General features: G+C 37.9%; 1 protein-coding gene and 1 long non-coding RNA gene across 4 annotated transcripts; both read right to left on the bottom strand.

The window, feature by feature from the left end:
- Positions 1–1,977: 1,977 nt before the first annotated feature.
- LOC122046006 (filament-like plant protein 4) lies at positions 1,978–11,012 on the bottom strand. 3 transcript variants are annotated; one of them, XM_042606473.1, is made up of 8 exons: positions 10,599–11,012; positions 9,326–9,379; positions 8,958–9,058; positions 7,213–7,351; positions 6,118–6,295; positions 3,470–5,921; positions 3,295–3,349; positions 1,978–2,799 (listed from the first exon to the last, which is right to left on the bottom strand). In XM_042606473.1, the coding sequence occupies exons 4-8, from the start codon at positions 7,318–7,320 to the stop codon at positions 2,335–2,337; spliced, it is 3,258 nt and encodes a 1,085-aa protein (XP_042462407.1). In that variant the 5' UTR covers positions 7,321–7,351; positions 8,958–9,058; positions 9,326–9,379; positions 10,599–11,012; the 3' UTR covers positions 1,978–2,334. The 3 variants fall into 3 exon arrangements, with proteins under 3 accessions (XP_042462407.1, XP_042462408.1, XP_042462405.1); XM_042606474.1 differs by having other exon boundaries at positions 8,990–9,058; XM_042606471.1 differs by lacking the exon at positions 8,958–9,058 and having other exon boundaries at positions 10,599–11,011.
- A 6,707-nt stretch (positions 11,013–17,719) lies between these two features.
- On the bottom strand, positions 17,720–18,762 carry LOC122046005. Its single transcript, XR_006130159.1, has 2 exons — positions 18,299–18,762; positions 17,720–18,212 (listed from the first exon to the last, which is right to left on the bottom strand). It is a non-coding gene; the product is annotated as an uncharacterized LOC122046005 (long non-coding RNA).
- Positions 18,763–23,838: the final 5,076 nt, after the last annotated feature.

Raw genomic sequence — 23,838 nt, 5'->3', positions numbered from 1 at the left:
CTTTTGACGTTGATGGCGTTTTGATCACCGTATCAGCACTGTAATTGTATCCATGGCTCACCGATTTGGGTTTTGCAAAATTTTATTGTATTTCTATGCTTTAAAATTTCAATATAAAGAGTGAACCTTGAAATTTCGAAAAAAGTTGCGTTAAGCTCCTATCGATCCACGAAAATCATGACAGAAACTTTCAGCGTGAAGCCACAGTCAAGCATGGCTGCCATGCATCGATGCTGCGCAAGACATGGCCATGTGTGAGTGTCGAGAGGTGTAAGCAACCACGTTGGACCCCCTACAAATCTTTTCGAGTGGCTGTTAGGAAGTATCAAATCTAACACTGCCCCCCTATACGTCTTCCAAGAGGACCCTCTTGCTGCACATGTCTTAGCTGGCTGGTTCAACCTCCCGGGCCATGCCAATACTATCTATAGTCATCAATCATATCCAATAGATATTAATTACCCTTTTGAGATATATAGCGTAGACTGTAGATAGATGAGCTCTCAAATGCCACAGCACAGAGCATTGCTTGAATGGACCAACTAGCTAACCTAATGGGCCTAACTAGCTACACTTCGACCTGATTAGACAGACTGACGTACTGGCCCATCTGATCCTGTTTGTCTATTATATTAAGGATAAAATAGATAAGAAAATATTGTCATTAAATCCAACAAAAAAAAGAATATCTATTTTGAATTTTAAATGTAAGTATATAGACGACAAATAGATTACCATATTTGCCTACGTAGAGTATCCCTAACTTCCACAATATATATACACGACTTGAAGCGAAGCTGCATGCTTGCTGACTCAAGGCTAGCTAGGTACATAAGCTACGAAGCAGATGTCTATCGAGGGATAGATAGATAGATTGATCGATATACAGAGACAAGGGGCCCCACTACACGACACATAGTAGAGACGGAGGACACCAGCCATGTGTGAGATCAAAAGTGAAGGGAAAGAGAGCCATGCATGGCCTCTAATTCTGTATGGTGTGCAGAGGCCTGGCAATCAAATTCTAAAGAGGTCCTTAAAATAGCACTTGTCTACCCTTTGCATAATTAGTTAGCTGGCTTGGTAATTATGGGCCAGGCAGGTCACATGCGATGATGGATACATCATTATATTATATAGACCTATCGCGTCGCCTTTAATGCAACTGCCGGTGCTTTACTACCTAGAAATTAATTGAATTTTCCAGCAACTGCAACAGCAGGCAGATGTTGCGTTACGGGTATTGTCGGTCGATAAACATATATATATTACATGCGTCAGTGAAAGTTACTGTTTAACGGTCAGTTAGTGATGGCGATGCGTGCTGGATTCATAAATCCTGTTTATTTTGGATTCACCCTTTTTAGTTAGTGATAATGCTCCCACTTATTCATTGTTGATTTAAGACGACGACATCAGGGCACGATCATGGTGGATTCAACCTCCTATTAACTTGATTCTTAGTTTAGCATGCATGATAATTAATAATCATGATCCCAGAACATGATGAGCATGATCGATCGTGGAGTTTTCAAGGCTAAATCCAACGAAAGCAACCTTCCACCTACCAATCCACATCGAGTAAACTACTCTCTCATTGCAACAAATTAAATTATTCAAAGGAAGGGAAAAGTTAGAGTTTGAAATATTAGAACGTCAACATCAATGCGATAGTTGGTGTGCGCGCGTACGTTGTTATTTAACTAAATTTCATTGTTGTTTAACTAAATTCATTCAGTGCAACATGGGAGTACAGTGAACTTGATATATGGGCAAAAATTACCGGTATGGACGGTTGCTTTAATTTAATATCCACACACACACACACAAAATAATGCAAGGAAATTAGATGATACTTACATGAATGTTGTATAATAAGGTAGTAGTACTAAGTAACAGAAGCAATTTTAACCAATTACAAAAGCTAGGGATTGAGAAGTGCTCAGGTTCTTAAACAGATTTAATGCCTGTTCACTGTACACCAAATAAGGTTCAATAAACACATACTTAGGTCCGTTAGGAACCGTTGTTTTAACAATGATTTTATACAGAATTTGAACGAGGGAATTAAAAACCAAACTGTCAGTGACAATTTTTTATCTTCACAGAGCATACATTACTATCAAATTGCAAGTCAAAACCTTTGGAAAAATGCATGCTTTGATTGTGAAAAAAAAAAACAAGTAATGATTACATAGAAATGAGAATGAACCATAAGGCTCACTGCAACTGCTGAGAAATTGGAGGATCCCTCATTTAAACAAACATTGTGCATTGCTTCATCCATCTCATTTTCTGTCTCCTTCAAAAGAAAAAGTAATCTTGGAATCAAAACTAGCGATCACTTTTTCCTTTGGAGAAAAACCTGCTAAAACCACGACCATGCTTTTCGGGCAAAGCATTAGGTAAAGAAGTAGAAGAAGATGACCTCGAAGACCTATCCGTTCGATGCTTTGTATCAATAGGTGATTTGGGAAAGGTACTTGCTTCAGTGTCCGATGGGCTTGTTTGGCCATTGTATCCATCCAAAGGGAAATCATCACCAGCTCTAAGTGCTACAAAATCCACAGAACTTTCTGCCTCAGATATCGAGCGCCTTGAATTATGAGTGATTCGAGTGTTGAGGCTAGTTGAGTCCAGTACATCATCAAGATAACTATTGCTCCTGAGATGTCTATGATTTGGCAAGGAATCTGATTGTTCAGTTGGTGGACGCAACGTTTGCAATTGCCTACCAAGTAGAAGTATAGTCTCTTGACACTCTGCAAGCTTCTCTGCTGCTGCTGCTATATCTTTCTCCTATTAAAAGTATGGTGCTAATATAAGCATCTCGCCTTATCAATAAAAAGTACTCGTGCTAAAAATTTATACATTTAGTAAATGTTAATAGTACGACAGGTTCTGAACTTTTTTAAGCCAATCCAGTGAATAACTCACACAATGCAAATTCAATAGTAAACAATGTAACTACTGATAATAATGAATATCATAATGAGCTTAATGTCAAAAATATTGAGTGGATTTTAAATCAGCTTAACTTATTATCTCCCATTCTATCAACTATAGAATTATATTCAATGAATTATTCTCAAAAAACAAACATCTAATCTACCTTTCCATAAACCCTATACATCCATTTAGTTAGTGGTGTAATTGTCTTGTAACATCTTTACAATTTAAGTGGTACCGCACATCATCCTATTTTATTCTTGCACGGAAAATTAAAACATAATTCCATCCTTTTCCAGATAAGTTGATGCAGAAGGAAATATGGAGTTATTTGAATAGAGATACCTGTTTTGCCTTGACTTGAGTGTCAGCATCTGAGCACATTGAAGACTTTTCCTGCCTTTAATACAAGAAAGAAAAATTAAACAAATCAGACAAAAAAAACATAATAAAGGAGATTGATTTTCTAAATAAATGGCAAAATATCATGCAAATAGTTATCTACGCGATAATAGCTAACCTCTCAATCTGCTCCTCAAGACATCTTATTTTGGCCAAATCTTCCGAATGGATATGCCTTCCTTCGTGAAGCTCCTTGTTCAATTTTTCTCCTTCCGTGTGTAGCAGGTTTACTTGACCTTCCAATTCTTGTGTACGTGATTCCAGCAATCTGTAGGACTCAGCCATACACTTCAATTGGGTTTCAGACAAGCTATTTGATTTTTGGCAAGTAACCAGTTTGCACTTTAGTTCTGCCACTTCTTGCTCAGTTTCGACCAGCCGGATTTTTGTCTCTTCCAACAAACTAGTACAGGCAGAAAGTTCCAGTTGCATCCTTTCTTTGTCCAACTTCAGTTGTTCAAATTCCTTTAATGAAAATTTCTGCACTGTATTTCTCTGTTCAAAACTGTCACTGAGAGGCCCTTCAATGTCAGGATGAGATGAAGAATGTGATAGAGCAATAGACCTTCCTGAGGAATTCTCATTTTTAGGTTCATGATTAGTCACTCTGTTTTCAAGTAATGTTACCTTGTCAATGCAATCTGAGACATTGCTTTCCCATTCATTGCCCATGTTTAAGGTCATCTTAAAGCCTATTTCAGTTGCTTCAGACAAAATATGGGAAAGCATCAGTATAAAACCATGCAAGCTTTTTCCATCACTTAGCACATCCTTGACATATGAAGACAACTGCTGGATTTTTTCAAGTAGTCCATCAACATTGGGCTGCCCATCGAGTGCTCTTAGGGTTCGTTTACCATGAGACATAAGAAAATCTTGAATATCACACATGGCCTTCTTTAGATCCTGATTTAACTCATGCTTATCATCAGAACATGAAATTTTACCTTGCTTTGAAGATATACTGATCAGAGTAGTTTCATCCATGCCATCATTACTAGATTTTGGATCAGAGGATGCATCAACAGAGCAATTTTCCTCAATAAGACAATTCACAGATTTCTGAGGCAAATCCTCTTGTATTTCTTGCACAATATGTTGTATATCGTCCAAAAGTTTGGCAATGTCATGTTCTTTAAACTGTTGTTTAACGATGGAAGCTATTCTTGATTGAAGTTTTACCAACAGAGAACCAAATTTGTTAGGTGACATTTCTTCAGAATGCTTTTGATTGGCACAGGGTGAACTTTCTGCATCCTCTGATGGCAGTTGCAGCTCATTTATATCATTTTCCTTCTGAATATGAGCCAACAGATTACCAGCTGGATTTTCACTTTTCATCTTTTTGTGCATGCCATCAGAAATAGTGACCATTCCATTAGACTCTGTTGTCAAACAAGCTAGTTTCTCCATCTCTAAAAAGTCATCCATAAGCTCCAAATGATTTGCATTATCTGCGTTCTTGACCTTTTCAGCATGTTTTTCTTTCTTGAATTGGGAGAGCTCAGACATCAATGTCGTAGCCCAAGGTTCAGAGTAACTTTCTACCTCATCAATTCCATCTTCAGACATAGATGTTAAACTTGGTGGTTTACTTTCAATCTGACTTAAATTGTTTTCAGAAGAAATGTCAAAAATTGGATTTGACAAAATTCTTTGTTTGTTCAGTGCCAGCATCTGTGTTTCAATGTGACGAAGCTTGCTTGTTGTTTTGGCACAAATGTTCCTTGAAACCTGTAATTCACTGTTACGTTTGGTCAGAACCTCTTTTAACATTTTTGTTTCTTCTTCGGTTGCTAATAGGCGCGCTGTTAGAAACTCATTATCCTTCTGCAAAGCATGGAAACTCTCAGAGGCAAAATCCGAAATATGTGTTGACAAGTGATGTGGACTAGAACTCTTGGCAGGTGATGGCCGCACCCTAGTTTCCCCGTAATCATGGCTTAAATTCTCAACCTCTAGTTTCATTTGTGCTAATGCAGCAGGTCCAGGCAGCTTTTTCCTAACAAGACCTCGTAGTCTTTGGCATTCTGCTTCTAGTTTTGATATTTTCTTTATGTCTTCCAAGTGCTGCTTGTTTGCAACATCAGCTGACTTAATGCTCATATTTTTCTCTTCATTACGAATTTCAAGCTCCTTAGAAATAACATGAAGTTCATATTTCAAGGAATTAACTTCTTTTTCATATGATAAAATATTACTCTTTAGCAGCTCAATTTTACTTTCTGCTTGCAGCTTCTCATCATTAATTTTCATTAGAATATCAGAACGCTCTTGCAGGGATCTTGACAATGCTTCATTTTCAGCAGAAGCTCTAAGCAGAGCTTGCTCAAAATCATCTATTTTTGTTTCTAGCTCGGCCTTGACTTTCTCCCATTGCTTGGTTTTTGCAAAGACAACATCATGCAACTTCTGCTCACTTTCTTCCTTCACATTCCGTATCTGTTTCATGCATTCTTTCAAGGCACTATCTAGATGTGCAGCACGTTCTTCAGCTGTAAGCTTCAATAGTGTCACAGACTCAAGTTGATGTTTCAGAGTGGATGATTCGGCTTCAGCTTTTTCCCATCCTACATCAATTAAGAATACCAAAGATTTCTCAAAAACATTATATTCAGAACCCTTTTGAACAGTGGACTAGAGATTTCCCTACAACATTAAATTCACAAAATTAACATAAAAAAGCTACGCAGTCAGCTTAAACAATGAAAAGTATTGTGCTTGAGAACTCTGCACCAAATTTATCCATATAGGGTGATATAATACCAGATACTGCTTCTTCAGCAACTTTAGCATGTTGCTTGACCAGATTATCCTTATTTGTCATCTCTGTTTGTGCAGCGAATAACTTTTCTTTTAAGATCTTCACTTGCTCTTCCATTTCAGTCAGGTGTTCATATTTGTCAGCAGAGATTTGAACGTAGGTAATAGTATTTTTAGCATCCTGATACACAATCAAGTAATTCAAGTGAGCTAACATGTGAATCACAAGGAAAATACCAAATCAAGGAAATTAAATGATTTTTTTTTGGCTTGCAACCTGCAGGAAAGATAAAAATTTAAAACTAACATACGTGGGTTATTTTGATATTAATGGTTGAAGTGACATTAGGATATTACAAACATTAACTTCTCTCTTATGGCTTAGTGTTGTTGCTTCAAAGAAGCAGGTTCAACTCCATATTTGTGCTCCCTTAGAAGTTTCTATATAGGTTGATGCAGGTTGTAGCTCCTATAGTAAATATGAAATCACCTATCTCTTTTGATAATTTACAAGTCCTCTGTTAGATAACAGACATTTTGTACTTTTAGTCCATCCAAAATGACAGTCTAGGTATCTCTTGATTATATATCAAATGATGTTGATTATAAAGAACTATGTATAGTGAGTTTTTGCACTCAAGAGTAATATACTTGCTAGTTTTTTTTTTAATTCCTTTTGTTTAGTTTTTCAGGTTAGAGCTACTTTTCCAGTGACAGTCATATTCACTAAACCTTGGTAAAATGTAGCAAAATCTTGAATAAATCAAGCATAGACTAATGGTTGTTCAGTTATAAAAATGGATCATGATTTTACTTAATTTTGCTTATGACAGGTACCGCTTAATATATCTTTAGTTTTTAAATTTTTTATATATCCTTCTCCCAAATCCAATGGAATTTGTAAACTTGGAAAATCAAAATTATGAAACAATTTCTCATTTCTGAAGGTCAATATCCAATCAACTTGAATGGAACCACTGATGCCTTATGGTTATTGTTCTGGTCAATAAACAGTGTAGAACACATGCATTCCATAAGAATTCAAGCTGCAACACATTATTATTCACTTCAGATGCCTAAAGACAATAATAAACAAACCTGATTTGCTAGACTTCCACTAGAGTTGGACAAATTGGTGGTGGTGTCAGTTGACGTTACTGCCTTCTCAGATGACTTCTTCTTCCATGGCCAACTTCTCCTGTCCATCGCTGATCACACAGCTACTCGGAAGGCTATGCTGTTGAGCCATACTTTCAATCAACACAGTGATAGAGGACGAGAAAAGTGAAAAGAAATGTTGGATATAACAAGAAATAGAGATGAGGATTTTAAGTACAAACAAAATATACTGATAGGACATACAAAAGCTATGCAGCTTCCAGAATTTAAAAGAACTGCTCTTTAATGTTTAAATGTGTGATAAATCTTTGTTTATTTCATTTTTTTCATTTCTGTTAAAAAATTTAGATTTTTGCTTTCCTTTATTTGTATCATCCATAAAGCAAGCTGTTGAGATTAACCGTATTGAGAATCCAGCAAGCAGTTAGATGTGTGACTCAAGCTATCTTAATTACTAAAGAAAACTAAAAGAAAAGAATGAGGTGCGCCAGAACATAGATAGTTTTCTGTATTGCAGGCCTAGAGGTTTGAAAGATGATATCTGGGAATACAGCAAGGCCTCAGAGATGGCTTACTATATGTGTCGCCCTAATTTAATCTCACGTGTTGGTTGAGGTCTGAAGGGGACCCTCGATGTAACGATAAAGTTGTTTGTGATGATAAAGTTGTTGCCGTGTGACCTAGGGTCATAGGTTGGAGTCGCGAAAACAATCTTTTACAATGCAGGTAAGACTACATACAATAGACTCAATATGGTCCGACCATTCCCTAAGACCCCGTATTGGTAGGAGCTTCGTACACAGAGCTGCGCTTTGATGTTGGGTTGAGGTCTAATGGAGAAGCTTTCTAAGTTTAGATGAGTTAGCCTCTTGTACTTGAGCATTTTGGATCAGTAGTTAACCTGACAAGTTAATAGGTCAATTGTCTCATTTAAGTGAGTTGTGACATTATATTTCTAATTGCATGGATGCAAACAAATCAATTCATTTAAGAAACAGTCAAAAATTTAGGGATGGAATTGAGCACCATAGGCTAGATTGACAGAGTTGTACACTTCATTATAAGAAACAGAAAGTCCAAGACAGTATCAGGATTCAAGCAGGAACAGTTTGGCAATTTTTTTTATCAAGATCAACCAACATTAGTAAGTGAAATTAGTGAGCCAATTTGCAAAGACAATTTAAGCCCTTCGAGTCCTGACATATAATGTCTATAGTCAAAGGAAATTGATTGTATGTTGCACAAAATACATAGACACTGCAAAAGACAAGAGAACATTATCAGCCCTGTGTGAGAGATTGTCATCAACCTATGGGAATGTGGTTTTTGTTGTTTCGTTTTGTTCATAGTGAAATATTCCTCCTTGGGCATAAACCATATCTGACTTAAGGATTCCAAGTGAATTCCTACGTTTGTGTTGTATTCAATCTCTAGATGTCTATGGATTATCATAGTTTGGTAACACAGTCCCTCTTGCGGTGGCCAAGTACCAAATGCTATTGCACATTGTTTTATAAAAAGGTTGTATCATGCAATAGCTAGCTACTAAGCTATCATAACTTGAAAGACAAGTTACCAAGGAATACTGTCAAAATGAACAAAAGATGCCCAATTTCTGTCTGGGACAATTAATTACAATTGGAACCACATGTGACTTAATTATGTGTCCAGACTATTATTATCTATGCACTCAATCATTGCACACTCTCATGTTGGCAACTTACATGCTAAATTACTAGTCCATTATTGTACCCACCAATATGCCTGTCTCATGAGAGAGATTCAGATGGTAAATTGCTTGTCCATTATTGTACCACCAACACAACTGTTGCAAGAGAGATAAATTCAGACGGCAAATTACACCATGGTAAGCAAGAGAACCATACAAAATATATAAAAGATAATTCTGCAAAAAATTTGTTGAGCAAAGATTTAGCTATCAATTATTGATCATAAAAGTTCCAGAGTAGGTGCAGTTAACACTTGGATGTAAACTAACTAACTTTTTCCATAACATGGAAATAAATGAGAGTGAAAATTTTAAATTTAGCTGTCAGATGATTAACTAGATGAAATTGTTCTCAAAGCTGACCTTTGCAAAAGTTTTTGAAATATTCTGATGTAGCAAGAGCGTGGGTAGTATTCACTGCAAAAATCAAGCAAGTCATTACAATTTTGCAGGGAACCCATTGGAACAATTTCGCGCAGACAAGAATGTGTGGATAAAACATGTAGATCATTGAGGAGAAACCAAATATGAATTGTATAACAGCAGTAACTGAAAGAGATACACTTAACTAGCTACATTTGTTTCCTGATGCAACATGATAAAAATGAATTAAAAAAGAAAAAGGAAAAAAAAAAGGAATCATGGTAACCAAATAGCTGACCTTTAGAAACAGCTAATTTCAAACATATAGAAAAGACATACTCAAAAGAAAATTTTCATGAGCATCGTAAATAATCTGCACATGAAATTAACATCCCATTGCTCCGTTGTAAATAGCAATGCACTTTTTTATGTCAATCCAATTAAAAGCTTAAACTACCAAAAGGAAAAAAATATGATTTTTTATGTTGGACAAGAACAGGCGCAAGAACCTCAAACGCACAACTCGCCTCCTACAAGTATCTTACATTCATAAAATCCGGAAAAGAGGGGTGATGGTGCATCAAGTATAAACACGCTACGACTGTGATGCATTAATGCGACATGAACATTGAAGCGAGGATGAGCACAAGTTAGGGGAGCCAACTTTATCACACGGCGTAAGTTAGAGAGGCCACCGAGGAAAAGCACTGCGCAATGGCCCAAAGTTGGGTGGAATTCTTTAAAATTGAGGGTAGGAGGTGGAGTAGGTGTTACACATACATAAAGTGTTTCCAGAGTGTAACTATAAGGAAGAAATCATCCTTCCTGATCTAATCTCGCAAGTACGTCCTGGAAGCAATAATGCTTCAGAAGGAATATCGAGCATTATTTTTCAAAAAGTCCAGTTCATCGATTCTTTTTTAATCTCCCACTTGCATCACTGGCCTACCACGCACATAAAAAAGGCTTAGGTTCCATCAATCGTCCATATGACCCAATAACTTCAATTCGAAGAAAGACCAAATGTTAAAGCACTCAGTTGCAAACAAATGGGGGTAACGGATAATGAACCGGCGCAGATTGTATTGGGAAAACTGATGTGCGAGAAAAGGGATTTTTTTTTTAATCAGAGAATGGATAATCCAGGAAAACACAACTCGCTCAGCATCTTCGGCGCTATTTAATACAGGGAAACAAAAAAATGTCCAAAACACTGCAGCTGTATAACCCGAAATAGATTCACCAGAGCAAAGCGGACACGATCAGGACTCACCAGATGAACAATGCAGCTCGCTGGAAGCAAATTCTACTATCAGATCTGACGAATCGTGAGTAGTCCCATTAATCCCTTTCTTCCAAACTCTGCTTTCATTTTCTGAACTAGTCCGTGGACACCGACAGACGGAACAAGAAAGAGAGGAAACAGAAAGAAGAACGGAGGGAGGAGGCGGTGGAGGAGAAGTAGCCTGGAGGTCAGTAGTAATTCTTTGCCTGCTCTGCCGCGCCAGCCACCTCTCTCTCTCTCTCTCTCTCTCTCTCTCTCTCTCTCCTCCGCTTCCTGACACTCCGGTCTCAGTTCGCAGAGACTTGTGTGTGTTTTCTTAAAATAAAAAACAAAGGGAAGAAGGAAAGGGAAAAAGGAGATCGAGGTGGGTAATGACTAATGAGCATATTGGCGTTAGGTTGCCCCCGTTTCAAAGGCGATAGCTTAAAAGGTGCCGAAAGATTGCCCGCTTTTCTTCTCGAAATCGCAGATGCCTCAACGGGCCCACTCGGTCGATCGAATTACTAATCAGGTACAAAAGCGGGGTGAACATTAGCCTGCATCGCAAAGATGCTGGGTTTGCTTCGTAAATTTGGATAAAAATCATACAAAACGCCTCATGCTTCATACAATAACAAACTGACCCTCGTTTTTATTTTTATCAAATGGCACTTCTACATAATAAACTTTTTTTTTTCATTCTCCCAATCAGTGATCTTGATTTTACTATGTCTATTTTATTTCGTGAGCGTCGGGGTGAAAGAGTAATCTATGAGGGGGTTTATTTTGACTGGGATATATAGTTGGTGAATGAGTCTGGGTTGATGAAATATTTTGAAGAATTTTAAGGTAATTTATGAAAGACGCTGAGATGCTGATATAGTTTGTGCCCTTTAAAAAGGGCCACTTGTAATGGCTTCCTGCTTTTCAGCTCACACCTCGCAATCTCTCTGCCACCGAACACGACTTTGTCAGAACAAAAGAGTCAAAAGATAAATTGCTGGGTGCAGCTGTGGCCATCAGAGCTCTACTACTCTCCACGATTTAAAGTAATCTTTGAGTCCATGTCCGGTACAGTAGTAAATGCAAATACTTACAGCAAGTAGTAAGAGAAGATGTCAAAGGGAGCGGAGAATGAGACGTCTTGGATTGTGATATAAGATTGGAATGGAATCCACCAACAGTTTGTTTTAAAGCGGAGTTAGTTATAGACAGTATTTAGTTATTTTTTAAAAAAAAATTGAATGTCTTTCTATGTTGATTTTTTTTTAAAAAAAAATTAATCATAAACAAATTTATGACTTTGTGAAAAATATGAACGGAGAAGATGCGCACCGGACAGATGGGGCCCGCGGGGTAGCTGGTGCCGGAGGCGAGGATCCTCAGGAAAGGGACGAATGTAGGGACTCACTCAATAAGCGGATCTCGATCCGCGGTATTCCGGTTCGGGCCCCGTTTCGGCACGGTCCATGTCGATGGGAATCAGAGTGGGGGTGTAAATTCCTGGTATTTAGCGCGTCTCACCAACCACGGCGCGGCCTCATAATTTCGCCAACTGTCTTCGTGCCTTTTCGTGTCGTACTCGTCATGCTTTGGATCCATTTTCCTTCCCAACTTTGTCTGTCGTTTTACATCTTTCTTGCTCCACGGAATCACGCTTCTCTCTGGTTACTTTCGGCAATATGCCTGTCCAATACATCACCAACAAATCTTAATTAATGCCTACAGTTCGGCTACAGTTCGCATGTTTTTTTCACAAATTTATATCATTTTGAACTTTGATACAAGAAAATGAATATACCAGCCATCCAAAAACTTCTTTTTTTAAAAAAAAAAAAAAATCCATAACAAGTAGATCTGGAATAAACATACAACACAAAGACGAAGTAATTTGCTGAGTTTAAAGGCCAAGTGTTAATTAATTTGCAGTGGTTATCTGTCAAATTCAGGAAGCAACCAAGAATGCGTAGATGTAACAATTGACAAGAGGCAAACTTTAATTATCATAGCTAGTTACCGATGCAAGCAATTAATGATGAATTAAATCCATTTAATTAAGTATCTAGGAGAGCAGTTCACCGATGAATGAAAAGAATGTCTGCACTCCATTAAAGAGGCAGATTAATGGGTGGTTGTCATGATGTAACTACTGCTTTCGGCCTTCAACAATTTGAATAATGAGGGTATATATAAGTCTTTTCATAGTCTCCAATTTGACACCTTAATATCATTTCAAAAATATAAAAACTTATCACTGTTTTTACAATAAAAAATTATTATTATTTTTTATACATCATTAATAATCAACCCCATCCCTATAATTAATTTTGAGATGAAAGAGCTTGAAAATTCAAGCCTCTCTGTTCCATGCAGCATTTAGAATGTCATTTATCTGAACCGTGAAAATCACTACACCAAAAGAATTGGACAGTGCTAAATAGTTAAAATCTGACCAGTTAGAATGATTTTTTTAGTAATTTTAAAGGTTATTATTAAGGGTATGTAAGTAATATCATATTTTATAGATCAATTATACCCTTTTCATTTATTTTAATATTTAATTTTTAAAAATTATCACTTTATATTGATATTGATAATTACGTTTCCAATGACATGTATTTACAAGAGACATGCAAATTATCTCTCTATATTAATAACTAATTATATTTCCAAGATAGCATGCATTTCTAAGAGATATTCATTTATTAAAGGAATCCTTTATAAATATGAATTTTCAAAAATCTTAAAAATTTTCAAGAATATGAATGTTCTTTTTTATTGCACATACTCTATTCTTAATGAACTGAAGTTGAAGAGTCAACTATGTTTTGCAATGGTAAATCAAAATACATGGGAGACCATGCTATCATTAAGAAACGCATCTTGGGCGCTAATTCTAAAAATTTCATTCTCTCAACAATCTAATCCTCAATATCCTATTCTATCGTTTCCTTCCCCTTGCCAATAAATATTATTTTTTATTCTTATTTTTGAAATGTTATTATTTTTTATATAAATTTGATACGGATTATGAGATATTTCTCTATGTGATAGGGCCAACTCTATAATTTATGGATCCAATCCAAATTTCCATAATATGTAACATCTCATAATACGGATTATTGAATAAAATCAATCCTTATTTTAACTGAGCAAATCAAAAATCTGTATTTGCAATATTTTTTCCCATAAATAACAATTCATTGTATAAGATCGTTGGATAAGATCGGTTTGACGGTTGACTTTGAGCCGAATATTTATTTTGGAATTTTAGTCAGATTGATATATATCTTATAACTCAATTTCAAAATAAATAATACGGGTTGGATTATAGCATAAAACATATTTTTATTCATAACACGGAGAACAGAGCAACATCATAATGTAAACCCAAAATAAAATCACTGTGCAGAAGAGCTATCGAAAACCACAATCATAGAGATATATTTACGATCAGCTTCTTCTTTCACGCATTCTAAAAACAACTCATACGTCTTCGGCAAAGGGTTAATAAACAACTCATACGTGCTGCCGTTTTCAATAAATTCTCTAAATGATTTCTAATAAACAAGATTTACTGATTTATTATATATAAATATTAGTAATAATATTTAAAAATAGTATAATTAAGAACTAATTATTAATTTTTATAGGAAAATCTAGCGGGCCAGTTTCCAATAAATTCTCTCACTGATTTCAAGTTCCTAATAAATTTTCCAACTAATTTTAAGTAATTTCAAGAAAAGAATAAGTAATACTTTAAGTAAGGGCTAATTAGTAATTTATTAAATATAAATATTATTAATAATATTTAATTAATTTTCTAGCTGGCCAGATTCTGACCATATAGATTTACCGAAAAGAATTAGCCTTGGCCCAAATACGGTAATTCTTGTTGGCCAGAATCTGGTCAGTTAGAATTTTTTATCCTCCAATTAGAATACATGCATGTACATATATGTAATTAATGTACACATATGATATTACTAAAATACTCATATATATATACTTAAATGTATTAATTCTAATTGATCAGATAATGACATCAGTTCAATTATGAATATATGAAAGCCCACACAGGGCAGATAAATAAATGTGGCTCTTAAAAATATAAATAAATAAATAAAGACCTAGCGCGTATAAATGTGGCCCACGAAGAATTAGTCTCTGGAATCGAAGCAAGCCACCTTAAGCTTCTCCATCCACGCTGGCCAAGCATCTTTCTCTCCTCGATCGTCGTTGAACTCGAGCCAACCCAAGCAAAACGCGGTTATTCGACACGCGGCGCCATCCTATTCATTGGACACGTTGTCAAGGCGGAACCTAAACGCGCTGTTTAATTCAATTTATTGCTCGACAAAACGGAGGGGGCAGGAAGCCGGAAACAAAGCGCGGCGCTCTGGGAAGGGTTTCTGAGCTTCTCCGGCGATCGAGCGAGAAAGGGCAAGACGTCGACGAGATGATCAAGGCCGGATCCATTGCTGCTTCGCTCGCGGCTTCCTTCTCTGCTACTCTCGCCGCCGCGGCCACTCCTTACGTCTTCGCGGTTATTTCCCCATCCGCCCCCACTAAAGAGGTATGCATAACCTTCTCTCCTGTTGATTCGTTAAGATTGTTTACGGATTCGTGATGGATTTGCGCGATGGTTAGGGATCGGGATCAATGAAAAATGCTTCGGGATCTGATTCGAAACGGAGCGCCGAGGACAAGTTCGCGCCGAGGTACGACGGCCTCAGATTCATTGAGACGCTTGTGACCGCGCACCGGTGATTCGCTTTTTCCTTCTCGATGCTTCATTCCATTCCTCGGCGCTTCCGGTAAAATTTCCCTCTTTATTCCCCATGTTGATTGTGATTGGTAGCGTGAGATTGCAACAAGTAGTTCTTTGTTTTTAGGACAAAATAGATAGCTTTAAACGAGTTTTTGTTCTAATATTTAGGAATATTGTTCCTTATCACCTGCAAGAAATTTTTACCGTTGTTAATTGGTTTTGTGGTATTCTTTGATCGTTTGTTTTATCATACGATGAACATAAGACAAAACAAGGGAACAAAGTAGAGATTGATTCTGCTTCCTTGTCTATATCATTCATTTTATTAATGTATCATTTTGTATTTTCTTCAATTGACATATAACTCTTGGGTACGACTACTTGGAAAGATCAAATTCTGGGGAATTCATTTAATATGAGAAAAGATAGATGAAGTTTACTCTCAGTTGGTAAATATGGTAATATATGTTGCCGCCTTGTTCGAGATCCTTGATAAATTAGATTGCTGGTAGAAGAATGGATAATCAAGAACGTGTGTGTTCTTACAAGAATTTGTATAAATTAAACCAACCTTGCACAATCGATCTTCTTCAATTTATTTGTGTCTACTTTAAAACGTGTTTATTTGATTAATACTGGAATGCTAGTCAACTTCATTCCAAACGTTATTTTTTCACAAAATTATAATGAAGTATTTAGAACGGATAATGATCTTTCAGTTTTAGCATATAATTCCACCAGAAAATTCTCTCTCGGGAGGCAAGAGAGGACATCAGAATTTAGTCATGGCTATATTCTTCTATCATTTTCAGCATAAAAGGGAAAGATAGAGGTTTAAATTTCATCATCTTGGAAAATTTTGATTAGTGATTAATATATTCCGTCACATGGTGGGATAATAGTTTTTTTTTTTTTTCAAATGCAATTGAGATGGTGTTGGTAGATTTGTAATGTCTTACTATAACACAAAACTAACCAATATCATTCTTCTACCTCTCCACTTTCATTACCTCTCCGGCATGCTTTTACTGTTCTATGATAGATTGAATGCATACTTGCTACGCTCGGTGACATGCCCAAGAAGCCCTCTACCTCCTCGCTTTGTCCTTGGCCATATAACCTCCAAGGGGAACAAAGATCAATTGCCTCCTCACCATGCTTGATGATTTCCTCCGTCTTCCCATGTTCTTTCATGTGCAATCTCCTCTTGCTAATATCATTGATGAGAAGCGCAATCTCCTCTGTCATTCACTATTTATCGATTAGAGAAGATGCCTTCTCTTCTTGGGTAGATTTGAGTACAAGCGATTTTTTTTTTTCAGAAAAAAATATAGACATTTTCTATTTGTCTCTTGTTACTTGATTCTCTGTACAAAAGAGTTGTCACCATGAATGCAATTATCTATATCAAATCCATCTCCCACAAGATAGCCTTTGGTGGTCCTCTAGTAGTGACTAGCTCAATTGCAGGGTGGTCCACTCGAATTTCCTAGAGACCAAGCAAGTTGAGTGAGACCCGATGACACCTTGCGACAGAAAACTTGGTTGTCAAGTCCCCTTTGACCTTCCTGTCTGTCTTCCAAGACATCAAATAGGTCCAGCGACACGCACTGAAACTTGAGCCTTGTGGTAGGAATCAAGCCAACCAATACGGTGAGGAAGACAAGCATGAACAAAACGGACAGTTGGCAGGCGTACATGAGTTCATAGGAAGGCTTACATAAATTTATGAATGGGTGATGACAACTCGTGATGGTCCTGGCGTGAGTTGACGGGGGACGGAATCACATTTTGCCCAATGAATGGGTGATAACAAGAGAAGATGACTTGTATTTTTTTTTCCATATGGAAACTCCTATGGGGGAGAATATATATATATATATATATATATAATCCTTCGACAAAATGGACTTTCCTAAAGCTGAAGATTTTCTAATCATAATTTTTCATCTTGCCAGATGTAGAAACATCCAAAATATAATTTCCAATAGAATATTTTCTCCAAACAAAACTGACCTATGATATCTATTACTCTCCTATTTCACTAAATCTCTATTTGTATATATATATAATCCTTCGACAAAATGGACTTTCCTAAAGCTGAAGATTTTCTAATCATAATTTTTCATCTTGCCAAATGTAGAAACATCCAAAATATAATTTCCAAGAGAATATTTTCTCCAAACAAAACTGACCTATGATATCTATTACTCTCCTATTTCACTAAATCTCTATTTGAAGTGTGTGCTTTCTTTGAATTCTATACAATAACATATCTTATTTTGCATTTAATTTTGGAGTAAGAAATTAAGTACACTGCGTCGATGTAAAAAATTTTAAAACCAAACGAGCAAAGAAATTAAGTTTTAATTATGACATTTGCTGATAACCATCATACACAACAGTGCTCAGTTGAATAATTAACTAAGCAATCAAGTGCTTTTATATATATACATATATATAAACCTCTTCATCTTAATTCTTCTATGGCTTCTGATTCACCTCGGTGTGCGGATGACCGGGTCAGTTGGAATGTGGAGGCCAAATTGGGAGCTTCTTATAGATGTGTGGGTTGTCAAATATTGGATGCTTAAATATTGGGTGCTTGTAGTACGGCATTGGAATTGGCTTGTACGTTGGTGCCGCCGGCTGGTTATAATACCCTCCTGAAGGCGGTTTATAAGTTGGCGCCGGCTTGTACGTTGGTGTCCGTGGAGTATAATATCCTCTCGATGGTGCCTTGTACTTATGCGTTGGCTTGTAGGTTGGTGTCAGTGGATTATAGTATCCTCCGGATGGTGGCTTATACGCTGGTGCCGGCTTGGAGGTTGGTGTCGGGTTATAGTTTCCTCCTGATGGCAGATTGTATGCTGGCGTTGGCTTTGTTGGTAGTTTTGAGAGCATGAAACAGAAACAAAATAATGCGACAATCACTCACATTGATCTTTCGAAGAAATCGTCGAAGAAATCGTCGAAGAACCGCCGGAGACGTCGCTGCTGCTGTTGCCGAGAAGATCACCTCACGGAACCTTCTCAAACTCTTTCACAAACCAAATCCCGGCCTCTGGACGTTCTCTTTTGCTCGAGCAAATCTCCTCACAACTTGGCAGTGTTCTCTCGTTGATCACCTCCGCTTCACCGTTGTCCCTTTTCTGATTGCCTTGGACGCCTCTTATAAGAAGGCTAAGGAAGACGAAGGAGAAAGGACACCCCTTCGTCTCCTTGGCGTTTGCAGCAAAAGGAGAGTAACAAAGGGGAACCCTTCGTCAACAGTAACACCTCACATCTCCCACTCGTCCAAGTCAATCCATATGGTCACATAGACCATGTCAGTCACATAGACTATAAGGTGATCATGTCACGAAGACCAGAACGAAATTAGTCACAAAAATTAAATAAGTCACATAGACTTTATGAGGATCAAGTCACAAAGACCAGAGCAAATTTAGTCACAATGACCAAATAAGTCATGAAGACTTTATGAGGATCAAGTCACAAAGACCAGAGCAAAATTTAGTCACAAAGACCAAATAAGAACATCCATTCCATACATTAGGGAAAATAGTTCGTGTGACAGCAAGCACAGTCAGCATTCAATTGTTAAGAAAATTGTCACACCTTACTTAGCTGTTCCATAGAATAAATCAGAGACATAAATGTCCATAAAACGAATCAAAGACATAAATGACTTGCCTTTACCCTAGATTAACTTATTTACATCATCATGAACATTTCTAATCCCTCATATTGACCATATGTCAAGAGCATGTTCAACATCTCCAATCAAACAAATTATTCACAATTATATTTTATGTACTGAACTAAAAATGTAACCGGTACCAGTGAATAAATGTCACAGATGTAAATCAATCTTAATCTTCCTTTTTAACTAGAATCTATTTATTCTAATCAGTCGCTTTCCTAGTTATGCTCCATACACCGAATCATCCATAGCCAATAGGAAACATGCTAAAATAGCAGACACTGATCAGAATTTCAAGTAGACTGCTAAATAGTCACTTAGGGTAAAATCGAGATTAACTTATAATCTCAAGGGTCTCACATAGTAGAGAAGCAGGGATCCATTCTCCTACTACCCTTCTTATCGCCATAGCACATGTGGTATGAATCACATGCTACGATGTTATTCTCTTTACCAAAAAGAGCGCATGTTTTTTCCAAAATTTAACATCGTACAAATTTCGATTTAGACATTCCCAATGTCTAATCCTGAATTCAACATATGAATTATAATCTGGCCTCAAGAAGATTCAGTAAATGGTGGGTGCATTTACTCCAATCATTACACAAATGATCTCATCTTGACACAAATATCAAGGCGACCTTAACTTATGGATATGTCTATATTCACAGCTACATAAGTTGTCCCATAAGCAACGGTTTTATCTCTATTTGTACTTAACAAATAGAGATGATTGTCCATGTGAGTGGACCAATCCCAATCTGTCAACATGCTTATCTAGACTTTTATTCGAATGTAACAAAGACATATACACTGAATAAATCATGACATTTTTCATTTATCAAAATATCTTTACAATTGTTACATTCTTCGAAGTCCCAAAGACTTCATATGCCCATGAAATGACTCTTTAGTCAATGGCTTAGTAAAAGGATCAGCAAACATATTTCGTGTAGGGATGTACTCAAGAATCACCTTTTTCTTGTCAACAATATCCCTTATAAAATTATATTTAATTTCTATATGTTTGTCTTTGCTGTGATATTTGGGATTCTTGGAAAAAACTATCGCAGCTTGACTGTCACAGTACACAGAAACAGGACTATCACTATCCTCAGCAATCTTCAGATGCTTTAGGAACCTTCTTAGCCAGATAGCCTCTTGCACAACCGCTACACAAGCCACATACTCAACTTCCATTGTCGACAAGGCTACACAAGCCTGCTTCTTGCAGTTCCATGAGATGACGCCATCATTCAGCAAGAAGATGTAGCCAGATGTGGATTTTCTGTCATCAAGGTCCCCTGCCCAATCTGCATCTGTGTAGCCACTTAGGCTCATTTCTGATCCTTAGAAACAGAGACAATAATCAGTTGTTCCTTTAAGATATCTGAATATCCTCTTCACCGCTTTCCAGTGTCTCGATCCTGGGTTTGACTGGAAACGACTAACTAAGCCAACAACATAGCTTTTATCGGGACGAGTACACAACATAGTGTACATCAAACTACCAATAGCACTGACATATGGTTTCTTCTTCATTTTGGCTATTTCATTAGGAGTCTTGGGATACATACTTTTGCTCAAGACAGTACCTTTCGCTATAAGCGTCTGTTTAACGTTGCAATCTGACATATTGAAGTGTTGCAGCATCTTAGTGATATAAGCTTCTTGAGACAAACCCAAAAGCCTCTTTAATCGGTCTCTAACGATCTTCACTCCTAAGATGTACTCTGTTTTTCCCATATCTATTATGTCAAATTGTGATGAAAGCCAACTTTTGACTTCTATCACACACTTTATGTCACTTCCAACTATTAGCATATCATCAACATATAATGATAAAATGATAAACTTTCCTTTTTCCTTTCTTAGGTAAACACAATGATCCTCATTGACCATTTCGAAACCATAAGATAATATTACTTCATTAAATCTTATGTTCCATTGTCTTGACGCTTGCTTTAGCCCATATATAGACTTCCGAAGTCTACATACTCTTTTCTCTTGGCCTTCAACAACATAACCTTCTGGTTGTACCATATAGATGTTGGTGCAACATCCCTCAGGTCAAGGTTGACCTGGTTGACCAAGCTTGAGTCTTGGTTTGGGTTTCGATGTTTGACAATGCAAGGTTGATTGAAGAAGAGTCAAGTAGGTCAAGGATGACCGGATACTTGACTGGGAAGTCCTAACTGGGATGTTAGGCAGAAGGAAAGACCTAGTGAGTGAAGCTAGGCAATTGGGAAAGTTCTGGTGAGTGAAGCCAGGCAAGAGAAATCCAGATGGGTCAAGGTTGACCAGACATCTGGTGAGAGTCCAAGTAGGTCAAAGGGATTGACCGGATACTTGGCACGAGGAAGAAAAGTCCAAGTAGGTCTTAGGGAGTGACCGGATACTTGGCAAGAAGAGAAAAGTCCAAGTAGGTCTTAGGGAGTGACCGGATACTTGGCAAGAAGAGAAAGTCCAAGTGGGTCAAAGGGATTGACCAAACACTTGGTGAAAGAGTCCTAGCTAGTCAAGGGTGACCGGATGCTAGGTCTTATGTACCAACAAGTCATGGTTGACTAGATGTTGGTTTAGGGGGCTTTAGACTTGGTTTTGGGCAAAAACCAAGATCTGGATTGATCCGTGGATTGATCCAGCAGGTTTGGATTGATCCGTGGATTGATCCAGCAGGGTTGGATTGATCCGTGGATCGATCCAGCAGATCTGGATCGATCGGCCGATCGATCCGGTGAGTCCCCGTGAACAGAACCCCTCTGGATCGATCCAGAGGTCCCAATCGATCAGTGGATCGATTGGGACGTTGCTGATTCGCGCGATAAGCGCTGGATCGATCCGTGGATCGATCCAGGCATTTTTCCAGAGCATAGAGGCGCTCTGGATCGATCCGTGGATCGATCCAAAGCCTCCCCGATCGATTGGGAGCATTCCAATCGATCGGGATTTGACCGTTAGCGTTGATTTAAGCCGCAGGCGTTCATTTCCTTCGGCATCTCTTCACCGATTCATTCCAGATTCAACACAGCTCCTCCCCAGCACTCTCTAAGCTCCTCACCGCCAGTTCTTGAAGGTTCTTGGAGGTTCATCCAAGTCAAGAGGCGAGTTGCAACGAGAAGAAGAAGAAGCTAGGGTTTTTACTGCATCTCTTGTAAGCTTTTGCTTATTCTTTACTACCCTTTCTTCTACTTGTATTGAGAGTCTTGTAGGACTTCTTCGCCTTCGGTAGTTACCGAAAAGGAGTGTTTATTAGTGGAGGTGTGTGTGTGCGTGGATCCTTGGACTAGTCACCTCTTGTGAGGTGGATACCAAGTAAAATCCTATTGTTAGCATTGTTGTAGTTTGTTTCTTTGTATTCCGCTGCGCATCACTTTGAAGAAACAAGCAACGAAGCACGACGAGCACACGCGAAGCTATTCACACCCCCCCCCTCTAGCTACTTTTCGGTCACAACAAGTGGTATCAGAGCGAGGTCGCTCTTCACCGGAATCATCGCCGGAAGGGTCAAGCATAACAAGAAGAGCTAGAAGGTGAAAAAGTTGAAGCAAAATTGTCAAAGTCAAAGAAATTCAAAAGCTCAACTTCTACAATGGAATTCCGAGATGGGCTCGGATTCGACACAAGAGTGACTCCACCATACACTTCCACGAGTTTCGATTCTTGGAAATCAAGAATCGAAAATTTTCTTATGATGGAGATAGAGCAATGGTTTGCTCTTATGGAAGGCTTCAAGACTCCAACAAACTCAAAGGGCAAAGTTCTCAAGAGGAGCAAGTGGAACCAAGAGCAAGTCCAAAGGTACGAGGCCAATGACAAAGTGACCAAGCTTTTGGTAAATTTATTGCCAAGCACCATCCTTTGCAAAATTGGAGAATTTGAAGATGCAAAGGAATTATGGAGCAAATTAGCCAAGCTTCATGAAGAGATCCCCTCCACTGTACAAGAGCAAGGAGTATCCAGAGAGGGTGACTCTTTGGAGCAAGACCAAGAGGAGGACTCCGAGGTTGAGAGATGCTCAACCTCCGAAGAAGAGGAAATCCAAGAAGCTTCATCCTCAAGGGAATGCAACGAAAGGAACAAGGAGGGAGCATACTCCTTGTTTCATATTCAAGATGATGAAGCCTCCACCTCTAGGATTGAGGGGGAGCAATCCTTGGTGATGCCGGATCAAGAAGAAGGAGAAGCTTCTACATCCGGGTCAAGAGACGAAGAGGAGGAAGAAGATTCTACCTCCACAAGTCAAGAAAAATCAAATGGAGGAGAATCAAAGTCCGATCAAGAGGAAGCTTCTACCTCCGGATCCAAAGGAAAAGATGCCACCCCTACAAGCAAAGGTAAAAATATTTCAATTAATAATAAAAATCATATTATATGCTTTGAATGTAGGAAACATGGACACTACAAGAGCAAGTGCCCTAAATTGGCCAAGAAGAAGGGCCAAGTGGCACAAAAGGGCAAGGTGAAGCCCAAGGAGATCATCCCCAACACAAAGAAGAGCAAAGAGCATATTATATGCTTCTCTTGCAATCAAAAGGGGCATTACCGAAGTCAATGCCCCAAGGGGAAGAAGGTGGTCAAGGCTCAAGGAGGCACTAGTCAAGGGGGAGCCTCCAAGGTAAAGAAGAAGGTATCTTTTATTGAGCCTACCCCTTTACATTATGGTAAAAAGCATGATAGTTCTAATTTTTATCATTTTAATGCAATTTACCATAAGAATAGAAAGCATGAGGGCTTTAAGGAAAAGCATGTGGCCCTACATGCCAAAACTACCC

This window comes from Zingiber officinale, chromosome 2B, assembly GCF_018446385.1.
Source record: "Zingiber officinale cultivar Zhangliang chromosome 2B, Zo_v1.1, whole genome shotgun sequence".
Taxonomy (NCBI): domain Eukaryota; kingdom Viridiplantae; phylum Streptophyta; class Magnoliopsida; order Zingiberales; family Zingiberaceae; genus Zingiber; species Zingiber officinale.
Note: the sequence above shows the minus strand (reverse complement) of the source record. Positions and strands in the feature narration are given on the sequence as shown.

Excerpts from the sequence above, each read along its gene's own strand:
- LOC122046006 (XM_042606473.1), bottom strand. The coding sequence starts at position 7,320 with ATGGACAGGAGAAGTTGGCCATGGAAGAAGAAGTCATCTGAGAAGGCA. Across the intron at positions 6,296-7,212 it reads GTGGAAGTCTAGCAAATCAG|GATGCTAAAAATACTATTAC; the intron begins GTTTGTTTATTA and ends ATTGTGTATCAG. Across the intron at positions 5,922-6,117 it reads TGCTGAAGAAGCAGTATCTG|GATGGGAAAAAGCTGAAGCC; the intron begins GTATTATATCAC and ends TAATTGATGTAG.